A 20,220-nucleotide genomic window follows, 5' to 3' on the forward strand; every position below is an offset into this window, starting at 1 on the left:
TGGCCTTTGCTATTAAAGGAATAATCGATCCATGTTAGCATGGGTTTGTTGCGTGTCGTTCAACAGTGACAAACCTAGCTGTTTTTTCTCAATACTGTTTTTCTGCTTTTAAGGATGGGTATCAAGTTGTTACTATATATACAGATTTTCTAAGGCGTTTGATACAGTTTCCCACAAAACACTTCTTCGGAAACTTGAATACATTGGTTTCCATTCAACCTTTCTGTCATGGTTAAAGTCATACCTGACAAACAGAATTTTATTTGCTGAAATCGGGAATATGAGGTCCTATAAGTTCGTTGCAAACTCTGGGGTGTTACAATTTTATTTGTTATTTTCATTAATGACGTCCGCTAATATTTGAAGCACTCAAATTATTTGCTTTATGCTGATGATTTAAAACTGTTTAGGCGTATCTGATGCATTGCTCCCACAGAGAGATTTGTATGCCCTTAATGTGTGGGCTCTTAATAATCATCTGAGACTTAACAGTAGTTAATGTTGGTATATCACGTTTTCTAGATATACATACTAGTGTGCTTTCGTCAACATACTATATCGCTAATACATATCTTGGCTCGGTCAAAGAAATTCGTGATCTTGGTTTCATTTTCGACTCCTCGTTCACTTTCGTTAACCATGTTAACTATCTTATACCATAAGCTTATGCTAACTTAGCTTTTTTACGGCGTTATGCGAAGGATTTTAAGGACCCATACACTAGGAGTATATTGTATAATTCTTTAGTGCCATCTAAATTAGAGTGCGCCTCTATCATATGGAATCCCATTTACAGCACATACTCTGCTAGAATTGAAAGGGTTCAACGTAAATTCATTCGATTTTGTTATGTAACTGCCTGGCACGGGAGAGGAGAAGTGGCACTTCCCAAGGCAGTCGGTTCTATGTACCAGAGCGACTCGGGATTTTTCCCGACCAAGGACTGTCATTTCAGTGTGACCCCATTTAATTTGTTTCGTCCCTCCCACAAATTTTCATCCTCCCAGCAGCTCCTTGCAGCAGGAGTGCTACATATTCTCTTACTCCGGGAAGGCATCGAACCCCATCCGGGTCCGTCTCCTGACCCCGGTCCTGAGAAATGGTTTTGCTGCATTTGCCAGAAAAGAGTCTTTTTAGGACGGTCATACTCTGTTCAGTTTGTCTCGTGCAAGGGATGGTTGCATCGGACAGGTTGTTCTGGGCTTGATCCCAAAACCCGACGTCCACGTAACTTTTATAAATCTTTTGTGGCTCCTTGCTGCTCACGCCCAAGGGCGTCCCGTAGTCTACGCCTAAGCGCCCCCCCCCCCCCCCCCCCCCCCACTGCCTTTCAGCAGCCTCGCTGCTCAGCAAGCCACAACAAGTACCCGCTGCTGCTCGCGCCCCACGGTGCCAACAACTCTAACAGCTGATACCACTCATAACTACTACCTTCGTAGTAGAGCTGGTAGCAATGCTGAGCATCAGCCCCTGCCCCCGTCTTCTTCTCCCCCTCTTTTCTGGCAGCAATCGTGCAGGTCAGGGAAACATACTCTTAGTCCCTACCTCCGTTTGCACCGTCTGCCAGCACAGAATATATAGGTTTGCGACATCCGCTCAATGCAGTTCCTTCCTTGGGTGGTGCCACTTTCCTAGATGTTCTGGTCTCCGCGACGGCAACCCCTCGACGGGTTTCATCGCGCCATGTTGCCAGGTCGCAAACCCAAATCATCCGGGTACCCCAATGCTTGCCCAAGGGCGCCCAGTCCCAAGGCCACAACAGCAATTGCGTCCTGGCCTTCCACAACCTAGGCGTAGTCACCCGTCACTTACCCCTAGAGTGGCGGCGTCACCCCTCATGCACTTCAGAATTCTGCAGTTAAACTGTAATGGACTAACTGGGAAGATTACGGAGATAGTCGATTTCATGAAGCGGCACAACATTGCATTATATATTTGATCCTGGCATCGACCGCAGGGACAATGTCTTAGAACGTCAAGGCCTATCTGTCCGGTCAGGCGATGCAAATCTAGAAATCATCAACATCTACATTCCTCCTGTCACCTGTTGCCCCAGTTGATACCGCCCTAATATCGAGGCCTTACTCACTGGCAACAATCGCATTATCTTAGGCGATTTCAATGCCCATCACGACCTATGGCATTCAAACTTGCGGGCGAACAGTAGGGGTGAGATGTTGGCGGATCAAATAGACGAAACGACGTTCTGCACAATAAATGGAGACGCCCCCACACGTATGGTAGGAAGCTGTCATAGCTCGCCAGACATCTCAATCGTGAGCGCAGAACTCGTAAACTGCGTCAACTGGCAGCCGATGGTAACATTGGCATCCGAACACCTGCCCATACTTATTTCGTTCGAGCGTACCGCCGACTTCATCGTCACCGAAAAACGCACTTCCATCAACTTCAAAAAAGGAAATTGGGAAGAATATAAATCTGCAACAGACAGCAGCTTTGCTGCCCTCTCTATCCCGACTGATGCCCGCCAAGGGGAGTGTGCCTTCCGTAAGGTCATTGAATCCGCCTCGGCACATTTCATTCCCGCCGGAAGAATTCCCGAAATCCGGCCCCACTTCCCGGCGGAGGCCGCGAGCTTAGCGAAGGAACGCGACCTTATAAGACAGCTTGATCCAGGCGACCCCCAAATAAGGAATATAAACCAACGCATCAGATTGCTTGTGGACGAACATAAGCGTGCGAAATGGGAAGAGCACCTAAAAGGTTGTAACCTCTCTACCGGTGTAGGTAAACTTTGGTCCACCGTAAAGTCCCTATCGAATCCGACTAAGCACAAAGACAAAGTTTCCATCGCCTTTGGCGATAAGGTGCTGTCGGATGCGAACAAATGCGCGAGCGCTTTCTGCCGACAATATATAATGCATCCTACGGTCGACAAAGATAGACGGAGAGCCAATAGACACGCACATAAACACAAATTCAGCGCGTCACCAATCACCATCACCGCTAGAGAGGTTGAGGACGCCATTGGTCGCGCTAAACCATCCAAAGCAGTGGGCCCAGACGGCATAGCCATGCCGATGCTTAAAAACCTAGGAAAGAGGGTTTCAAAGCCTTTGATACGGTCAACCATGGCTCGTTACTGCAAGACCTGGAAGGGTCTACCCTTCCCCCATGTCTTAAAAGGTGGACCGCAAATTATCTGGGTGGTCGGCAGGCATCGGTGCAATTCAGAAACGAAACATCAAAACCAAGGAGAATTAAACAAGGGGTGCCACATGGTGGTGTCCTATCCCCACTTTTGTTTAATATCTACATATCTAAGCTACCTTCACCACCGGAAGGAGTCACAATCGTTTCCTACGCCGATGACTGCACAATAATGGCCACAGGCCCAGGCCCAGAGATCGATGAGCTATGCAATAAAAGAAACGGCTATCTCCCTGATCTCTCCAGTTTTTTCGCCTCGCGAAACCTGGCATTGTCACCGACTAAATCTTTCGCGACCTTATTTACAACATGGACGCCCCAAATGTCGACCATATTGAACATCCACGTCGATGGCACTATGCTACCGACTGTCCCACACCCCAAAATCTTGGGTGTGACGTTTGATCAGGATCTACATTTTGGTGCGCACGCAACCGCAATTGTTCCGAAAATTCAGAGCCGTAATAAAATCCTCAAATCCCTTGCTGGCAGTACCTGGGGAAAAGATAAAGAAACGCTCATGACCACATACAAAGCAATTAGCCAGCCGATTACGTGCTACGCGTCACCCATATGGTCGCCAAGCCTAAAAACTACCCACTGGAAGAAACTACAGGCCTGCCAAAATACTGCTCTCAGAATCGCCACGGGCTGTCTTCTTATGTCCCCAGAACACCATCTGCATAATGAGGCGAGAATACTCCCCATCAGGGAGAGAAATGAGATGCTGACCAAACAGTTTCTGTTGAATACCCAGAAACCTGGGCATCCCAACAGACATCTGATTGACGAACCAGCACCGCCTAGGGGCCTAAGGAGTCATCTCCGTAAGCATTTTGAGGAAATACGGCACCTGAGAACACAGCCGTATGAAGCGAAAAAACACAAGCAGGTCCTTGGTGAACTCCATAGACAGGCGTCGGACCTTTATGTCGGGAATTGCCCGGTGAATCCAGTACTTGAAGAAAAATATCCAGAACTCGCGGAAGAGGAACGCATACTCCCCAGGGAAACGCGTGTCACTCTTGCTCAACTTCGTTCTGGATACTGTAACAGGTTAAACTCTTACCTATCCAGAATCAACCCCGACATAAAAAATGTATGCCCCGCTTGCAATGTGTCCCCACATGACACCAACCACATCTTTAATTGTAATGTGGAACCAACGCCTCTAACACCCCTTTCCTTATGGTCCACCCCTGTTGAAACGGCAAGTTTCCTTGGACTCCCGTTAGAGGATATTGATGACAATTTGTGATCGGTCGCGGCTATTTGGTGGGGCGAGCATTGCTACAACAACAACAACAGGAGAAGTGGCGGGGTGGCATGGTAGTAGCCCGGCTGAGGCTCGTCGGCTTTGAGGCGCGGTTCTTGCCACTTCTCCTTTCCCAACAGTTGCATAGCAAAATTGAGTTCATGCCTGGGGGAAATTGTCTAAACAAACTAAAGAAAAAGAAATATAGGAAAGCGGGAGAAAACCTGTCCGGGTCAGGTGGAGCCTTCTCACCCCTCCTGTTCTCGAGATGCGAACAGCCTTTGGACTCTACTATGGCTCCGCTTCCCGAGTAGAGTCCCCTTGAACCTGACTAATGTCCGTCAATAGTTACCTTCGTATTTTCCATCTTTCCACTCAACCACCCCAACTTACCATCAGTAGCCGCAAGGGCAACAGCTGCACCAGCAACTTTAAACCTTTAGCCAGACATGTTTTACCTATGTCTTACCAAAAATCAAAATTTCAGCCCATGCACACGAACTAAATAACAATCATGCAAAGCTCTCGTTTCCAATTTACAATTTATTATATCAACTATTTCTACAAAAATGTATTGAAAACCTATATACCTATTTCGAAAACCTATTCTTCCTATCCGGTTATTCGTATATAAATTAAATTTAGTTATTGTTTCTATCTACTAATACTTACTAGTATCGCCTGTGGTCGAAATTCGACCAACTCTTATTTTTTTCTACTCAGTCTATGCATCCAGTGTTGGTGGTAGTGAAATAATGCGTTAACAGTTAAGCAGTGAGCGGAAATATAGCAAACTGGTCTAACTTACATAAATTTTTCACTAAGACATTGTAATTTTTATTGTATTTTCTTAAATTTTCTACAAAATTTTCAATTGTAATTATAACCTTTTGGTATGGAGCTCCTTAAACAAAAATATAAAAAATATGTAAAATCAAAAGAAATTGACATATAATTAAGGTGAAATTACTTGACATAAAATTGAAAAATAGGTTTTTCCACACCACCCGGGAGGTTCCCGTTAGGGCGCTACCGAAGTTAGTTTTGTGTGCTCGGTTCCCCAGTAGGCCTAAATCTCCCATATACATATATAGCCCATTTACTTCAATAGTGTCATAATTCAAAAACACGAACTTTTAGTTAAAAACGAAGAAATGTGCTTAAGGAATTTAGCCTATTTCACGCCACCCGTTAGGTATGCAATTGGCGCTTTACCGAGTTTAATTTTGTATAAATACATATGTAGTATGTACATAAGTGTGACACAAAACGAAAATTTCGAATAGAATAGAGGATACCTTCATAAAAAATAAAAATATAAAAAAATTATGTAATGAGAAAGAAGGCAGAGTTTACTAAAAAAATTTAAATGAAAGAAAAAAAATAAAGTACTTAAGGTGCGAAAAAATTAAGTGATGTGAATAAACAGTTCCATATAAAAACGCAATAAGTGCACTTGGACTTTTTCCGGGTTTTAATGTTATCATTGTGGAAATATGAAGATTCTAATATTCGGAATTTTAATGTTGGGATTCCCATTGAGATCTATGTACGTAATTAATTTGCATTAAATTTGTAAACATTCATATTCATGAAATGGAGATGAATATATATGACCATATCTACCATAAAATATCGTCTGTGAACGATATAATAATAAGATATAGCAAAGCAGAATAAATTAGAAAAAAAAAAGAAAAACAAACAAAAACATTGAAATTATTCACGCAAACATATTTACTAAAATAAAATTGATTTCATAATTGTAAGCGACATAAACAAATTAGGATTATGGGATCTAAGCATCCGATTAATGGGCATATAATCAAACAAAGTTAGCCTAATAATAAATATAGTGGGTATGCCTATGCAATATTTCGACCTAAAATCGAAAACTTTTTTGGGTCGTTTTTTTTCGTTTAATATAAAACGTGAAATTTTCCGATTCAATCAAGTTGCATTTAAATAATAATAAACTAAGTTGAAATAAAAGATAATATAGTATAATAAAATAAGAAATATCAAAATAAATTAGCATAAAAGACAATTTACAAATTTTAATGTAATATCTTTGTAGCAAATTTATTTATTATTTGTTCACTATAAGACGTGCTATATCTAAAATGAGGATAAAATCTGGAAATGCAAAAAACATTTGTGTCAAATTTGCAATTAATTGTTATAAATAAATAAATTTAGTGAGTTTGAACAAAAGTTGACTCATTATTTCTGATTTTTTTTTTTTTAAAGCACCTAAAATGAAAAACAAAGAATCTGTTAAATAAAGACCTATGCTTTTACGTGTAAATAAAATTTTTCCAAAAAAATATGCCGGTTAAGTTATTACTTCTCTTTAAAGTTTTTTTGTGCGTTAACAATTATGTTAGTACAATTTTTTAAAGATTTTGGTACAAACCAATATAGGTAATTGGAAACAATGGAAACAATATTTTATTTCAACAGAAAATGAGCGAAGCAGTAGTTCTCTCACCGTTTGGCGTGTACAAATATATACATATGCAGAGATGAAACATTTTAGCAACGGAACAATTGAGAATTTGGAGCTATGTGCTCAGGGGGGTTTGTGAACATAATGCATCCTACAGATGGCAATTTCGATAGTTGCACAGATTTTCGAATTTACAAAAAACTTTTTCTATTAATTATAAACAAATAGAGTAATATTTGTTAACAAAGATAGGCCTATGCACTGCGGCTGATCAATACGAATCGATTCGTATAACTTTTATATGTTTTTACGTATGCTAAGTATGCGAAACAGCCTGTCAATTGATTGTATGGAAATTTTGTTAGCGTATTAATATATAGATAGTGGGTATGCCTATGCAATATTTCGACCTAAAATCGAAAACTTTTTTGGGTCGTTTTTTTTTCGTTTAATATACAACGTGAAATTTTCCGATTCAATCAAGTTGCATTTAAATAATAATAAACTAAGTTGAAATAAAAGATAATATAATAAAATAAAATAAAAATATCAAAATAAATTAGCATAAAAGACAATGTGCAAATTTTAATGTAATATCTTTGTAGCAAATTTATATATTTTTGTTCACTATAAGACGTGCTATATCTAAAATGAGCATAAAATATGGAAATGTAAAAAACATTTGTGTAAAATTTGCAATTAATTGTTATAAATAAATAAATTTAGTGAGTTTGAACAAAAGTTGACTCATTATTTCTGATTTATTTTTTTTTAAAGCACCTAAAATGAAAAACAAAGAATCTGTTAAATAAAGAACTATGCTTTTACGTGTAAGTAAAATTTGTCCAAAAAATAGGTCGGTTTCTTTAAAGTTTTTTTGTGCGCTAACAATTATTTTAGTACAATTTTTTAAAGATTTTGGTACAAACCAATATAGGTAATTGGAAACAATGGAAACAATATTTTATTTCAACAGAAAATGAGCGAAGCAGTAGTTCCCACCGTTTGGCGTGTACAAATATATACATATGTAGACATGAAACATTTGAGCAACGGAACAATTGAGAATTTGGAGCTATGTACTCAGGGGGGTTTGTGAACATAATGCGTCCTACAGATGGCAATTTCGATAGTAGCACAGATTTTCGAATTTACAAAAAACTTTTTCTATTAATTATAAACAAATAAAGTAATATTTGTTAACAAAAATAGGCCTATGCACTGCGGCTGATCAATACGAATCGATTCATATAACTTTTATATGATTTTACGTATGCTAAGTATGCGAAACAGCCTGTCAATTGATTGTATGGAAATTTTGTTAGCGTATTAATATATAGATAGTGGGTAATATACTGCCTATGCAATATTTCGACCTAAAATCGAAAACTTTTTTGGGTTGTTTTTTTTCGTTTAATATACAACGTGGAATTTTCCGATTCAATCAAGTTGCATTTAAATAATAATAAACTAAGTTGAAATAAAAGATAATATAATAAAATAAAATAAGAAATATCAAAATAAATTAGCATAAAAGACAATATACAAATTTTAATGTAATATCTTTGTAGCAAATTTATTTATTATTTGTTCACTATAAGACGTGCTATATCTAAAATGAGGATAAAATCTGGAAATGCAAAAAACATTTGTGTCAAATTTGCAATTAATTGTTATAAATAAATAAATTTAGTGAGTTTGAATAAAAGTTGACTCATTATTTCTGATTTATTTTTTTTTAAAGCACCTAAAATGAAAATCAAAGAATCTGTTAAATAAAGACGTATGCTTTTACGTGTAAATAAAATTTGTCCAAACAAATAGGCCGGTTAAGTTATTACTTCTCTTTAAAGTTTTTTTGTGCGCTAACAATTATTTTAGTACAATTTTTTAAAGATTTTGGTACAAACCAATATAGGTAATTTGAAACAATATTTTATTTCAACAGAAAATGAGCGAAGCAGTAGTTCTCCCACCGTTTGGCGTGTACAAATATATACATATGTAGACATGAAACATTTGAGCAACGGAACAATTGAGAATTTGGAGCTATGTACTCAGGGGGATTTGTGAACATAATGCGTCCTACAGATGGCAATTTCGATAGTTGCACAGATTTTCGAATTTACAAAAAACTTTTTCTATTAATTATAAACAAATAGAGTAATATTTGTTAACAAAGATAGGCCTATGCACTGCGGCTGATCAATACGAATCGATTCATATAACTTTTATATGATTTTACGTATGCTAAGTATGCGAAACAGCCTGTCAATTGATTGTGTGGAAATTTTGTTAGCGTATTAATATATAGATAGTGGGTAATATACTGCCTATGCAATATTTCGACCTAAAATCGAAAACTTTTTTGGGTCGTTTTTTTCGTTTAATATACAACGTGAAATTTTCCGATTCAATCAAGTTGCATTTAAATAATAATAAACTAAGTTGAAATAAAAGATAATATAATAAAATAAAATAAGAAATATCAAAATAAATTAGCATAAAAGACACTATACAAATTTTAATGTAATATCTTTGTAGCAAATTTATTTATTATTTGTTCACTATAAGATGTGCTATATCTAAAATGAGGATAAAATCTGGAAATGCAAAAAACATTTGTGTCAAATTTGCAATTAATTGCTATAAATAAATAAATTTAGTGAGTTTGAACAAAAGTTGACTCATTATTTCTGATTTATTTTTTTGTAAAGCACCTAAAATGAAAAACAAAGCATCTGTTAAATAAAGGCCTATGCTTTTACGTGTAAATAAAATTTGTCCAAAAAAATAGGCCGGTTAAGTTATTACTTCTCTTTAAAGTTTTTTTGTGCGCTAACAATTATTTTAGTACAATTTTTTAAAGATTTTGGTACAAACCAATATAGGTAATTGGCGTGTACAAATATATACATATGCAGAGATGAAACATTTGAGCAACGGAACAACGGAGCTATGTGCTCAGGGGGGTTTGTGAACATAATGCGTCCTACAGATGGCAATTTCGATAGTTGCACAGATTTTCGAATTTACAAAATACTTTTTCTATTAATTATAAACAAATAGAGTAATATTTGTTAACAAAGATAGGCCTATGCACTGCGGCTGATCAACACGAATCGATTCATATAACTTTTATATGTTTTTACGTATGCTAAGTATGCGAAACAGCCTGTCAATTGATTGTATGGAAATTTTGTTAGCGTATTAATATATAGATAGTGGGTATGCCTATGCAATATATCGACCTAAAATCGAAAACTTTTTTGGGTCGTTTTTTTTTCGTTTAATATACAACGTGAAATTTTCCGATTCAATCAAGTTGCATTTAAATAATAATAAACTAAGTTGAAATAAAAGATAATATAATAAAATAAAATTAAAAATATCAAAATAAATTTGCATAAAAGACAATGTACAAATTTTAATGTAATATCTTTGTAGCAAATTTTTTTATTTTTGTTCACTATAAGACGTGCTATATCTAAAATGAGCATAAAATATGGAAACGCAAAAAACATTTGTGTCAAATTTTCAATTAATTGTTATAAATAAATAAATTTAGTGAGTTTGAACAAAAGTTGACTCATTATTTCTGATTTATTTTTTTTTAAAGCACCTGAAATGAAAAACAAAGAATCTGTTAAATAAAGACCTATGCTTTTACGTGTAAGTAAAATTTGTTCAAAAAATAGGCCGGTTAAGTTATTACTTCTCTTTAAAGTTTTTTTGTGCGCTAACAATTATTTTAGTACAACTTTTTAAAGATTTTGGTACAAACCAATATAGGTAATTGGAAACAATGGAAACAATATTTTATTTCAACAGAAAATGAGCGAAGCAGTAGTTCTCCCACCGTTTGGCGTGTACAAATATATACATATGTAGACATGAAACATTTGAGCAACGGAACAATTAAGAATGGGAGCTATGTACTCAGGGGGGTTTGTGAACATAATGCGTCCTACAGATGGCAATTTCGATAGTTGCACAGATTTTGGAATTTACAAAAAACTTTTTCTATTAATTATAAACAAATAGAGTAATATTTGTTAACAAAGATAGGCTTATGCACTGCGGCTGATCAATACGAATCGATTCATATAACTTTTATATGATTTTACGTATGCTAAGTATGCGAAACGGCCTGTCAATTAATTGCATGGAAATTTTGTTAGCGTATTAATATATAGATTCTAATTCGAAACAATTAACTCTTCCTTTCTTTCGCGTACTTTATATTCTAATTTTTAGATCCTGCCTAAACTAACTATTTGTGTACAATCATACGTATAAACGTGTGCATACTTGGACGCTTGTGCGTGCGCTCACTCCCAAAAAAATGTTAAAATTAACCAGTGGGTGATATTTTACTGTGGGATGGTAATTTACAAATGTATGTGGGTTAAGGTAAGTGTGCATGCGATTTTTTTTTCTTTTATGAAAAACTCACCTCGCTCAGAACTCCGAGTTGGTACCAAATCGTTGTGCGGAGCGGAAAGTAAAAAAGGAAAAAAAACATCAACATATGCAGAACAATGGAATTTATGTTCTGTTTCAGTTCTTGACCGTGGTCACGGCTAATCCTATGCCCAAATGTCTTTTGTTTTTAGTTTCGCGTATCGGTTCAGAGCATGTGCATACTTTTATACACCTGCTATAAAAACTCCAAATAATAAAAAAATCGCGAAAAACAAAATTAAATCAAATTAGGATTACTTTTTGAATAGTAATACAAATGAGAGAAATAACAGAAATATTCACGAAGCATTTTTTAACCGCGCAAATACGACAGTACAAGTGCCGAGTGGGTATTACCTAAAAATTATGAATTCAAAGAAAAAGATTTCGACAAAAAAATTTTTATTTTTTTTTAAACGAAAAGTGAATATTACCATAAAAAAATATTGTTTGAGGATAAGTTTTTGTGAGTGGCTCATGCATATACAAATAAGTATGCCTGTGTTGTGGCTGGGTGTGAATACCCAAAAATTCGTGTGCCTGTCGACAACAACAGTAATATGCTAAATGTGAAACTAAGGTCAGAAAAATCAAGAATAAAAGAAAAATTTTACGCCTTAAGTTATAGAAATAATAATAAAAAATTAATTAAGTTAAGAATGAATTAAATTCATAAAAATTCAAAATTCAAATAACCTTGTTTTTTTGAGAAAAAAACAAGTAATAGTTGTACGGCCTAATACAATAAATATAAATTAAAACTGTGGTGAGTAAATAAAAATGTTCGAGTTGGCGAGCGCGCTTAACTTCTCTCGCTCTCAGATTTTTCAATGATAGATTAGTGGTGTGTTGGGTTTCCGTGTAGTGAATAAATGTGGATGAATGTGGCCGATGATGCTGTGCTCTAACTATGTTGCTAGCTACGTGGGTGGTTGTGCCACTAAGTGTTTGGCAACAAGTTGACTATAGATGTTGCGTGGCAAAAAAATGGTAATATGTTGCTAATGAGCTGATGCAACCCGTTGCCAAAATTTGCTGTGTTGTGAATATACTCGTTGGCTACCCTTTTGGCCAGAAACCAATCCCTTAATTGGACAATTGACTCCTTTTGTATGTGTGGTTGGTGTTTGTTGTTGTTTTGCGTGCTTTCTTCGACCAAATAACTTTGTATCTTTTGTATGTTTTTGCGTGTGATTTTGTGTAACTTTATGTGAAAAGATGCCGCGGCCTTTGGCTGGCTTCGTGCGATACATATGTACATGTAAGTGCACTTATGCATATTTGAATATTTATGAATTTTAAATTCAAACCAAATTCGATCGGATAAAAATCAAATAAAATAAAAATTCTCAACAAATATTTCGACGGGAATAAAAAAAAAAAATACAATGGGAATACAATGGAAAATAGTGTTTATACCGAAAACGGTCAAAATTCAAAAGGGAATTTTGGGTCAAAAATAGAGGAATGATTTTTGGATAAAAGTGCCAAATGAACATTTATTCCATTTACTTAGTGGAACATTTACTTTCGCGAAGTGGACTTTAGGTTGCGCCGATTTAACGATCCAAAACTATTTTTAAATCAATTAATTTTTTTTTTTTAATTCCAAAAATAAAATGGTTTACTAACATCACTCTGGTTTCACAAAAGTTACCAAAAAAATTTTTAGTTCCAAACAAAGTTATTTAAACGAAGATTCAAAAAAAATGTTCTAATAAACGGAAAAGGGTTTAAAAAAAAATGAAGGGTGGAAAACAAACGTTTTTCAAAAAAAAAATTCACATCTCAAACTTTGACTTACCGGTGACTTTGCTACTTTCTTGACGGGATTTTTCCACGCCCAGTGGTGGCGGTACTCCTTGCTCTGCGGTGCACCTAGGGAGGATTCCCTAGTATCAAGTTTCACTTTTATTTTATTCGCTCGCGTTTACTTTTAGCGTGAAACCGCACATTAGAAAAAAATACTTTTTCACTCGCGCACCCACACTTTAAGGTGAATAAAACGCATTTTGTATATAAAACTTTTCATCTCCCTTTTGGCACTGCACTAAAGACCGCCACTTTTCGATTATGATTGCGGTTGATCAGCGGAATCCCTTTTTATATCCCATTTGGCCTTGCGGCGTTTATGTCCCCGTAAGGCACGACTAGCCTGCTTGCCTTGGTCAAACCAATCCGCGATCGACTCATTCGCGGCGCGTATACACATATGTGCAAGCAACAGTTCAACCCACTCACACAATCAAACAGCCGCTTTGTTTATATCGCAAAGCAGAGAAGGAGATTTGCTTAGCGGTTGCCTACACATCTGTTCATATACCCGCTTGCGTGTCGTCATAGAAATCCTCAAAGGCTGTCGTTACAGGCTCGCATCCGCCGATGGTGCCTGCATCATGGAGCGTGTGCGTAAAGAAATTCATAAGGCAGCCTTGGGTTGGTTTGTAAGTCCAGGGCTAACGTGTGGCCTCGACCCACGATCTAATGCCGGGCATCTAGTTCGCTTCTTACCTAACTTTTCACTAAAACATATAATACAACAACGTATATTTACTACACTACAAAAGAATTTAATAAATTATCAAAAATCTAAACTTAACATCACTGGGTTCCCAAGCAAAACTAACCTAGAGTATCACAGATGGTCATCTTAATCCTATATCACAGTTTGAACTAAAACTATATCACAGATTGAAGAAAATTATTCAAATTGCAAATGTATAAATGGATTAATATGTCAAGTCGGGAATATATAACTAAATAAAGGTTAAGTAAAAATTGTATAATTACATTAGCAGGTCAATAAAACCTAAAATAATTGAATAAATAATTACAAAAAAATATAAAAATGTATGTCAATTTTCTAAAGGTCAAGTTTTTCAGGTACAAAGGTGAGTGATAAATAACATACAACATCGAACATTTACTAACATCATGCCACAAATATATCTTTAGCATGGTATACCCCGATTATGTTTCCACTAACATCACCGAATTCATACATCGATTTACCTATTACTTTAAGTACTATGCATTTTACTTGTTTTGGGGCAAGTTTGGGATTATAGTTGTCGATTTGTGAACTCTGTTTAAAATTTCGGCGGTATACCATTTGTCCAATCTTAAACGTCACAACCCTGCTTCTAGTGTTATATACCTTCATGCTATGTTCGTGGGCTAACTTCAGCTCTTTCATAATATTATTTCTAATCACCTGAAGCTTATCTGATGTTAACTCTAGCTCGCAGTCCACATCCTTGACTGCCCCTAATTTTCGATACAATTCGTACGATGCACCATGTTGGACCATTGGCATACTAAACAACGCATAATACGATGATGTATTAATCGTCGAATGGATGACGCTTCGTAGTGCAAAGGCGGCATCACCAATGTGTTTGTCCCGACGTTGGCCGATTCTCAGACCTACCCAATATGCTCACAAAATTTGATGAGGATCGGTTCAGCCGTTTCGGAGGAGTTAAGCCTCTAACACCGTGACAGAAGAATTTTATATACCTATTGAATTTTTTCTAAAAAAAAAATCATAACTCAAGAATGGCTAAACCGATTTGGGATTTCAAAATCAACTAACCATCATCCCTCCTTCCTGTATTTTTCCTAAAAATTTCATGGCAATCTTTCTATCCGTTCTCGAGTTATGGAGTGACAATCAAAATGTACACTTCTTTTTATATATCTAGAATACATCTCCCGTTTCGAAGATGATTTTAAGCAAAATCCCAAGGCCTTTTCGAGCTTTGTCCGTACAAAAAAAGGTTCTTCCAATATTCCACCTTCTGTTAATTTTAATGGCATTAGTTCAAACAGTTTAGCGGAAACAGTGAACCTTTTTGCTGATTTTTTCAAATCTAATTTTGTTGATGACTCTAATATTTCTGATGTTAGGGTTTGTTCTGATACAGCTAATTGCTTGGACTTTGGCTCATTATTGGTATCGGAATCAGATATTATTATAGGCATCTCGTCCCTACAATCTTCTTTAAAAAAAGATATTGATGGGCTGCCTCTTTTTTTGGTTAAAAAATGTAGTAGTGCGCTATGCGTGCCGTTGTGTCATATCTTTAATGTGTCATTGTCCACTTTCGTTTTCATCGATCGATGGACTGACTTCTATTACTCCAATCTTTCAGTCTGGAAATAAAAACGAGGTAGCAAACTACAGGCCAATCTCTAAATTATCAACCGGCTGGCCTTTGCTATTAAAGGAATAATCGATCCATGTTAGCATGGGTTTGTTGCGTGTCGTTCAACAGTGACAAACCTAGCTGTTTTTTCTCAATACTGTGTTTCTGCTTTTAAGGATTGGTATCAAGTTGTTACTATATATACAGATTTTCTAAGGCGTTTGATACAGTTTCCCACAAAACACTTCTTCGGAAACTTGAATACATTGGTTTCCAATCAACCTTTCTGTCATAGTTAAAGTCATACCTCACAAACAGAATTTTATTTGCTGAAATCGAGAATATGAGGCCCTATGAGTTCGTTGCAAACTCTGGGGTGCCACAAGGTAGTATTCTCGGGCCAATCTTATTTGTTATTTTCATTAATGACGTCGGCTTATAATTGAAGCATTCAAATTATTTACTTTATGCTGATGATTTAAAACTGTTTAGGCGTATCACCACTGTATCTGATGCATTGCTCCCACAGAGAGATTTGTATACCCTTAATGTGTGGGCTCTTAATAATCATCTGAGACTTAACAGTAATTAATGTTGGCATATCACGTTTTCTAGATATACTAGTGTGCTTTCGTCAACATACTATATCGCTAATACATATCTTGGCTCGGTCAAAGAATTTCGTGGTCTTGGTTTCTTTTTCGAACCCTCGTTCACTTTCGTTAACCATGTTTACTATCTTATACCATAAGCTTATACTAACTTGGCTTTTTTACGGCGTTATGCGAAGGATTTTAAGGACCCATACACTAGGAGTATATTGTATAATTCTTTAGTGCCATCTAAATTAGAGTACGCCTCTATCATATGGAATCCCATTTACAGCACATACTCTGCTATAATTGAAAGGATTCAACGTAAATTCATTCGATTTTGTTATGTAACTGCCTGGTACGGGAGAGGAGAAGCAGCGGGTTGGCATGGTAGTAGCCCGGCTGAGGCTCGTCGGCTTTGAGGCGCGGTTCTTGCCACTTCTCCTTTCCCAACAGTTGCATAGCAAAATTGAGTTCATGCCTGGGGGAAATTGTCTAAACAAACTAAAGAAAAAGAAATATAGGAAAGCGGGAGAAAGCCTGTCCGAGTCAGGTGGAGCCTTCCCACCCCTCTTGTTCACGAGATGCGAACAGCCTTTGGACTCTACTATGGCTCCGCTTCCCGAGTAGAGTCCCCTTGAACCTGACTAATTTCCATCAATAGTTACCTACGTATCTTCCATCTTTCCACTCAACCACCCCAACTTACCATCAGTTGCCGCAAGGGCACCAACAACTTTAAGCCTTTAGCCAGACATGTTTTACCTATGTCTTACCAAAAATCAAAATTTCAGCCCATGCACACGAACTAAATAACAATCACGCAAAGCTTTCGTTTCCAATTTACAATTTATTATATCAACTATTTCTACAAAAATGTATTCAAAACCTATATACATATTTCGAAAACCTATTATTCCTATCCGGTTATTCGTATATAAATTAAATTCAATTATTGTTTCTATCTATTAATACTTATTCTAATTCGAAACAATTAACTCTTCCTTTCTTTCGCGTACTTTATATTCTAATTTTTAGATCCTGCCTAAACTAACTATTTGTGTACAAGCATACGTATAAACATGTGCATACTTGGACGCTTGTGTGTGCGCTCACTCCCAAAAAAATGTTAAAATTAACCAGTGGGTGATATTTTACTCTGAGATGGTAATTTACAAATGTATGTGGGTTAAGGTGTGTGTGCATGCGATTTTTTTTTCTTTTATGAAAAACTCACCTCGCTCAGAACTCCGAGTTGGTACCAAATCGTTGAGCGGAGCTGAAAGTAAAAAAGGAAAAAAACCATCAACATATGCAGAACAATGGAATTTATGTTCTGTTACAGGTCTTTGGCCGATTGACTGTGGTCACGGCTAATCCTATGCCCAAATGTCTTTTGTTTTTAGTTTCGCGTATCGGTTCAAAGCATGTGCATACTTTTATACACCTGCTATAAAAACTCCAAATAATAAAAAAATCGCGAAAAACAAAATTAAATCAAATTAGGATTACTTTTTGAATAGTAATACAAATGAGAGAAATAACAAAAATATTTACGACAAAATTTTTAAGCGCGAAAATACGACAGTACAAGTGCCGAGTGGGTATTACCTAAAAATTATGAATTCAAAGAAAAAGATTTCGACAAAAAAAAAATTTTTTTTTTTAACGAAAAGTGAATATTACCATAAAAAAATATTGTTTGAGGATAAGTTTTTGTGAGTGGCTCATGTATATACAAATAGGTATGCCTGTGTTGTAGCTGGGTGTGAATACCCAAAAATTCGTGTGCCTGTCGACAACAATAGTAATATGCTAAATGTCAAATTATGGTCGGAAAAATCAAGAATAAAAGAAAAACTTATACGCCTTAAACTATAGAACTAATAACTATCTTATTTAGCTGGCTCGAGGTCTGTGTTGTAAAATAAAACACCGTTGATGATTTTTTCTTTTTTCTCAACCAATATATTTCGACTGCTCTGCGGCAACCGTCATCAGGGTTACAAAACTAATAATAAATATAATAAATAAACAATTAACAAATTATCACAAAAAATATATCATTTTACATCTGCACATACGTCTCTTAGCACGTCTGCCCTGTGTGACGTGGAGTATGGTACTGTCTTCCTCTAAGCAGGTGTTTGTATATATGCGCGGAATTGTCTACGTCGCTCGTAAAGTTGAGTCGTATGTTAGTCGGTACGTTGATAATGTGTAACATTTCAAGAGTGAATCGTTTACTGTAGTGTTATTCTTGTTGCAGTATTTTGGCCTCGTCAAAGTTAGGTATGTTCCCACTAGCTGCACAGTGTGCCATGAGTGCTGTATTTTACAACACAGACCTCGAGCCAGCTAAATAAGATAGTTATTTGAAGAATAAGGTCGCCAAAAAATACAATTTTATAGAACTAATAATAAAAATTTAATTAAGTTAAGAATGAATTAAATTCATAAAAATTCAAAATTCAAATAACCTTGTTTGTTTTTTTTTTTTTGAGAAAAAAAACAAGTAATAATTGTACGGCCTAATACAATAAATATAAATTAAAACTGTGGTGATTAAATAAAAATGTGCGAGTTGGTGAGCGCGCTTAACTTCTCTCGCTCTCAGATTTTTCAGTGATAGATTAGTGTGTGTTGCGTTTCCGTGTAGTGAATAAATGTGGCCGATGATGCTGTGATCTAATGTTGCTACAAGTTGACTATAGATGTTGAGTGGCAAAAAAATGTAAATATGTTGCTAATGAGCTGATGCAACCCGTTGCCAAAATTTGTTATGTTGTGAATATACAAGTGTTTTTTATTACCTCTTGTTGGTTTTGTGAAGAATGTATGGTGTTGCATGTTTTCGGTTATATGTTTGAGCTCGAATGTGACTTTGTGGGAATTTTTCTGGCTGTTTTATGTGCGTGTGCTTGTGTGTGCTGTGTTCGTCGATTCTGGCGCTAATCCGTTTGGACGCTTTCGGCCAATATAGCCTCGTTGGCTGCCCTTTTGGCCAGAAACCAATCCCTTAATTGGGCAATTGACTCCTTTTGTATATGTGGTTGGTGTTTGTTGTTGTTTTGCGTGTTTTCTTCGACCAAATAACTTTGTACCTTTTGTATGTTTTTGCGTGTGATTTTGTGTAACTTTATGTGAAAAGATGCCGCGGCCTTCGGCTGGCTTCGTGCGCTGCAACAAGAGAACGCATATATAGTTTTAAATCTTTTTTATATTTTTAAGATTTTTTGCTTAAAATCTGTTCTGTGTTTTAAATGAAATTTAGCTATTTCGTTTTTCTTCCTTTAAATTTAAAATGGCTTAACAAAAAATATTTCAATTCAGATAATCTCCGATATTTTCTTCCTCTTGTTCTTTTAATCTACCTTTTGTTTGCATATGTGCTCGGGTACATACATTTATATATACATACATATGTACATGTAAGTGCACTTATGCATATTTTAATATTTATGAATTTCAAATTCAAACCAAATTCGATCGGATAAAAATCATATAAAATAAAAATTCGCAACAAATATTTCGACGGAAATAAAATGGAAAATAGTGTTTACACCGAAAACGGTCAAAATTCAAAAGGGAATTTTGGGTCAAAAATAGAGGAATGATTTTTGGATAAAAGTGCCAAAGGAACATTTATTCCATTTACTTAGTGGAACATTTACTTTCGCGAGGTGGACTTTAGGTTGCGCCGATTTAACGATCCAAAACTATTTTTAATTCAATAAATATTTTTTTTTAAATTCCAAAAATAAAATGGTTTACTAACATCACTCTGGTTTCACAAAAGTTACCAAACAATGTTTAGTTCCAAACAAAATTATTTAAACCAAGATTCAAAAAAATGTTCTAATAAACGGAAAAAGGGTTAAAAAAATCACGGGTGAAAAAACAAAGGTTTTAAAAAAAAATTCACATGTCAAACTTTGACTTACCGGTGACTTTGCTACTTTCTTGAGGGGATTTTTCCACGCCCAGTGGTGGCGGTACTCCTTGCTCTGCGGTGCACCTAGGGAGGATTCCCTAGTATTAAGTTTCACTCTTATTTTATTCGCTTGCGTTTACATTTAGCGTGAAACTGCACTTTAGAAAAAAATACCTTTTCACTCGCGCACCCACACTTTAAGATGA

General features: G+C 36.0%; 1 protein-coding gene across 11 annotated transcripts in view; it reads right to left on the bottom strand.

Moving 5' to 3' along the window:
- LOC137235493 (uncharacterized) overlaps positions 1-20,220 on the bottom strand; it is a 523,646-nt gene that overhangs the window by 40,174 nt on the left and 463,252 nt on the right. For all 11 annotated transcript variants that reach the window (XR_010947919.1, XR_010947921.1, XR_010947920.1 and 8 more), the window contains one exon: positions 17,318-17,359. Coding sequence is in view for 1 of the 11 variants with exons in the window: in XM_067758500.1 (XP_067614601.1) it covers positions 17,318-17,359 (42 nt within the window). In the remaining 10 variants the exon portion in view is untranslated. The remainder of the gene's footprint in view (positions 1-17,317; positions 17,360-20,220) is intronic.

The sequence above is a fragment of the Eurosta solidaginis genome, chromosome X (genome assembly GCF_040869045.1).
Source record: "Eurosta solidaginis isolate ZX-2024a chromosome X, ASM4086904v1, whole genome shotgun sequence".
Lineage (NCBI taxonomy): Eukaryota > Metazoa > Arthropoda > Insecta > Diptera > Tephritidae > Eurosta > Eurosta solidaginis.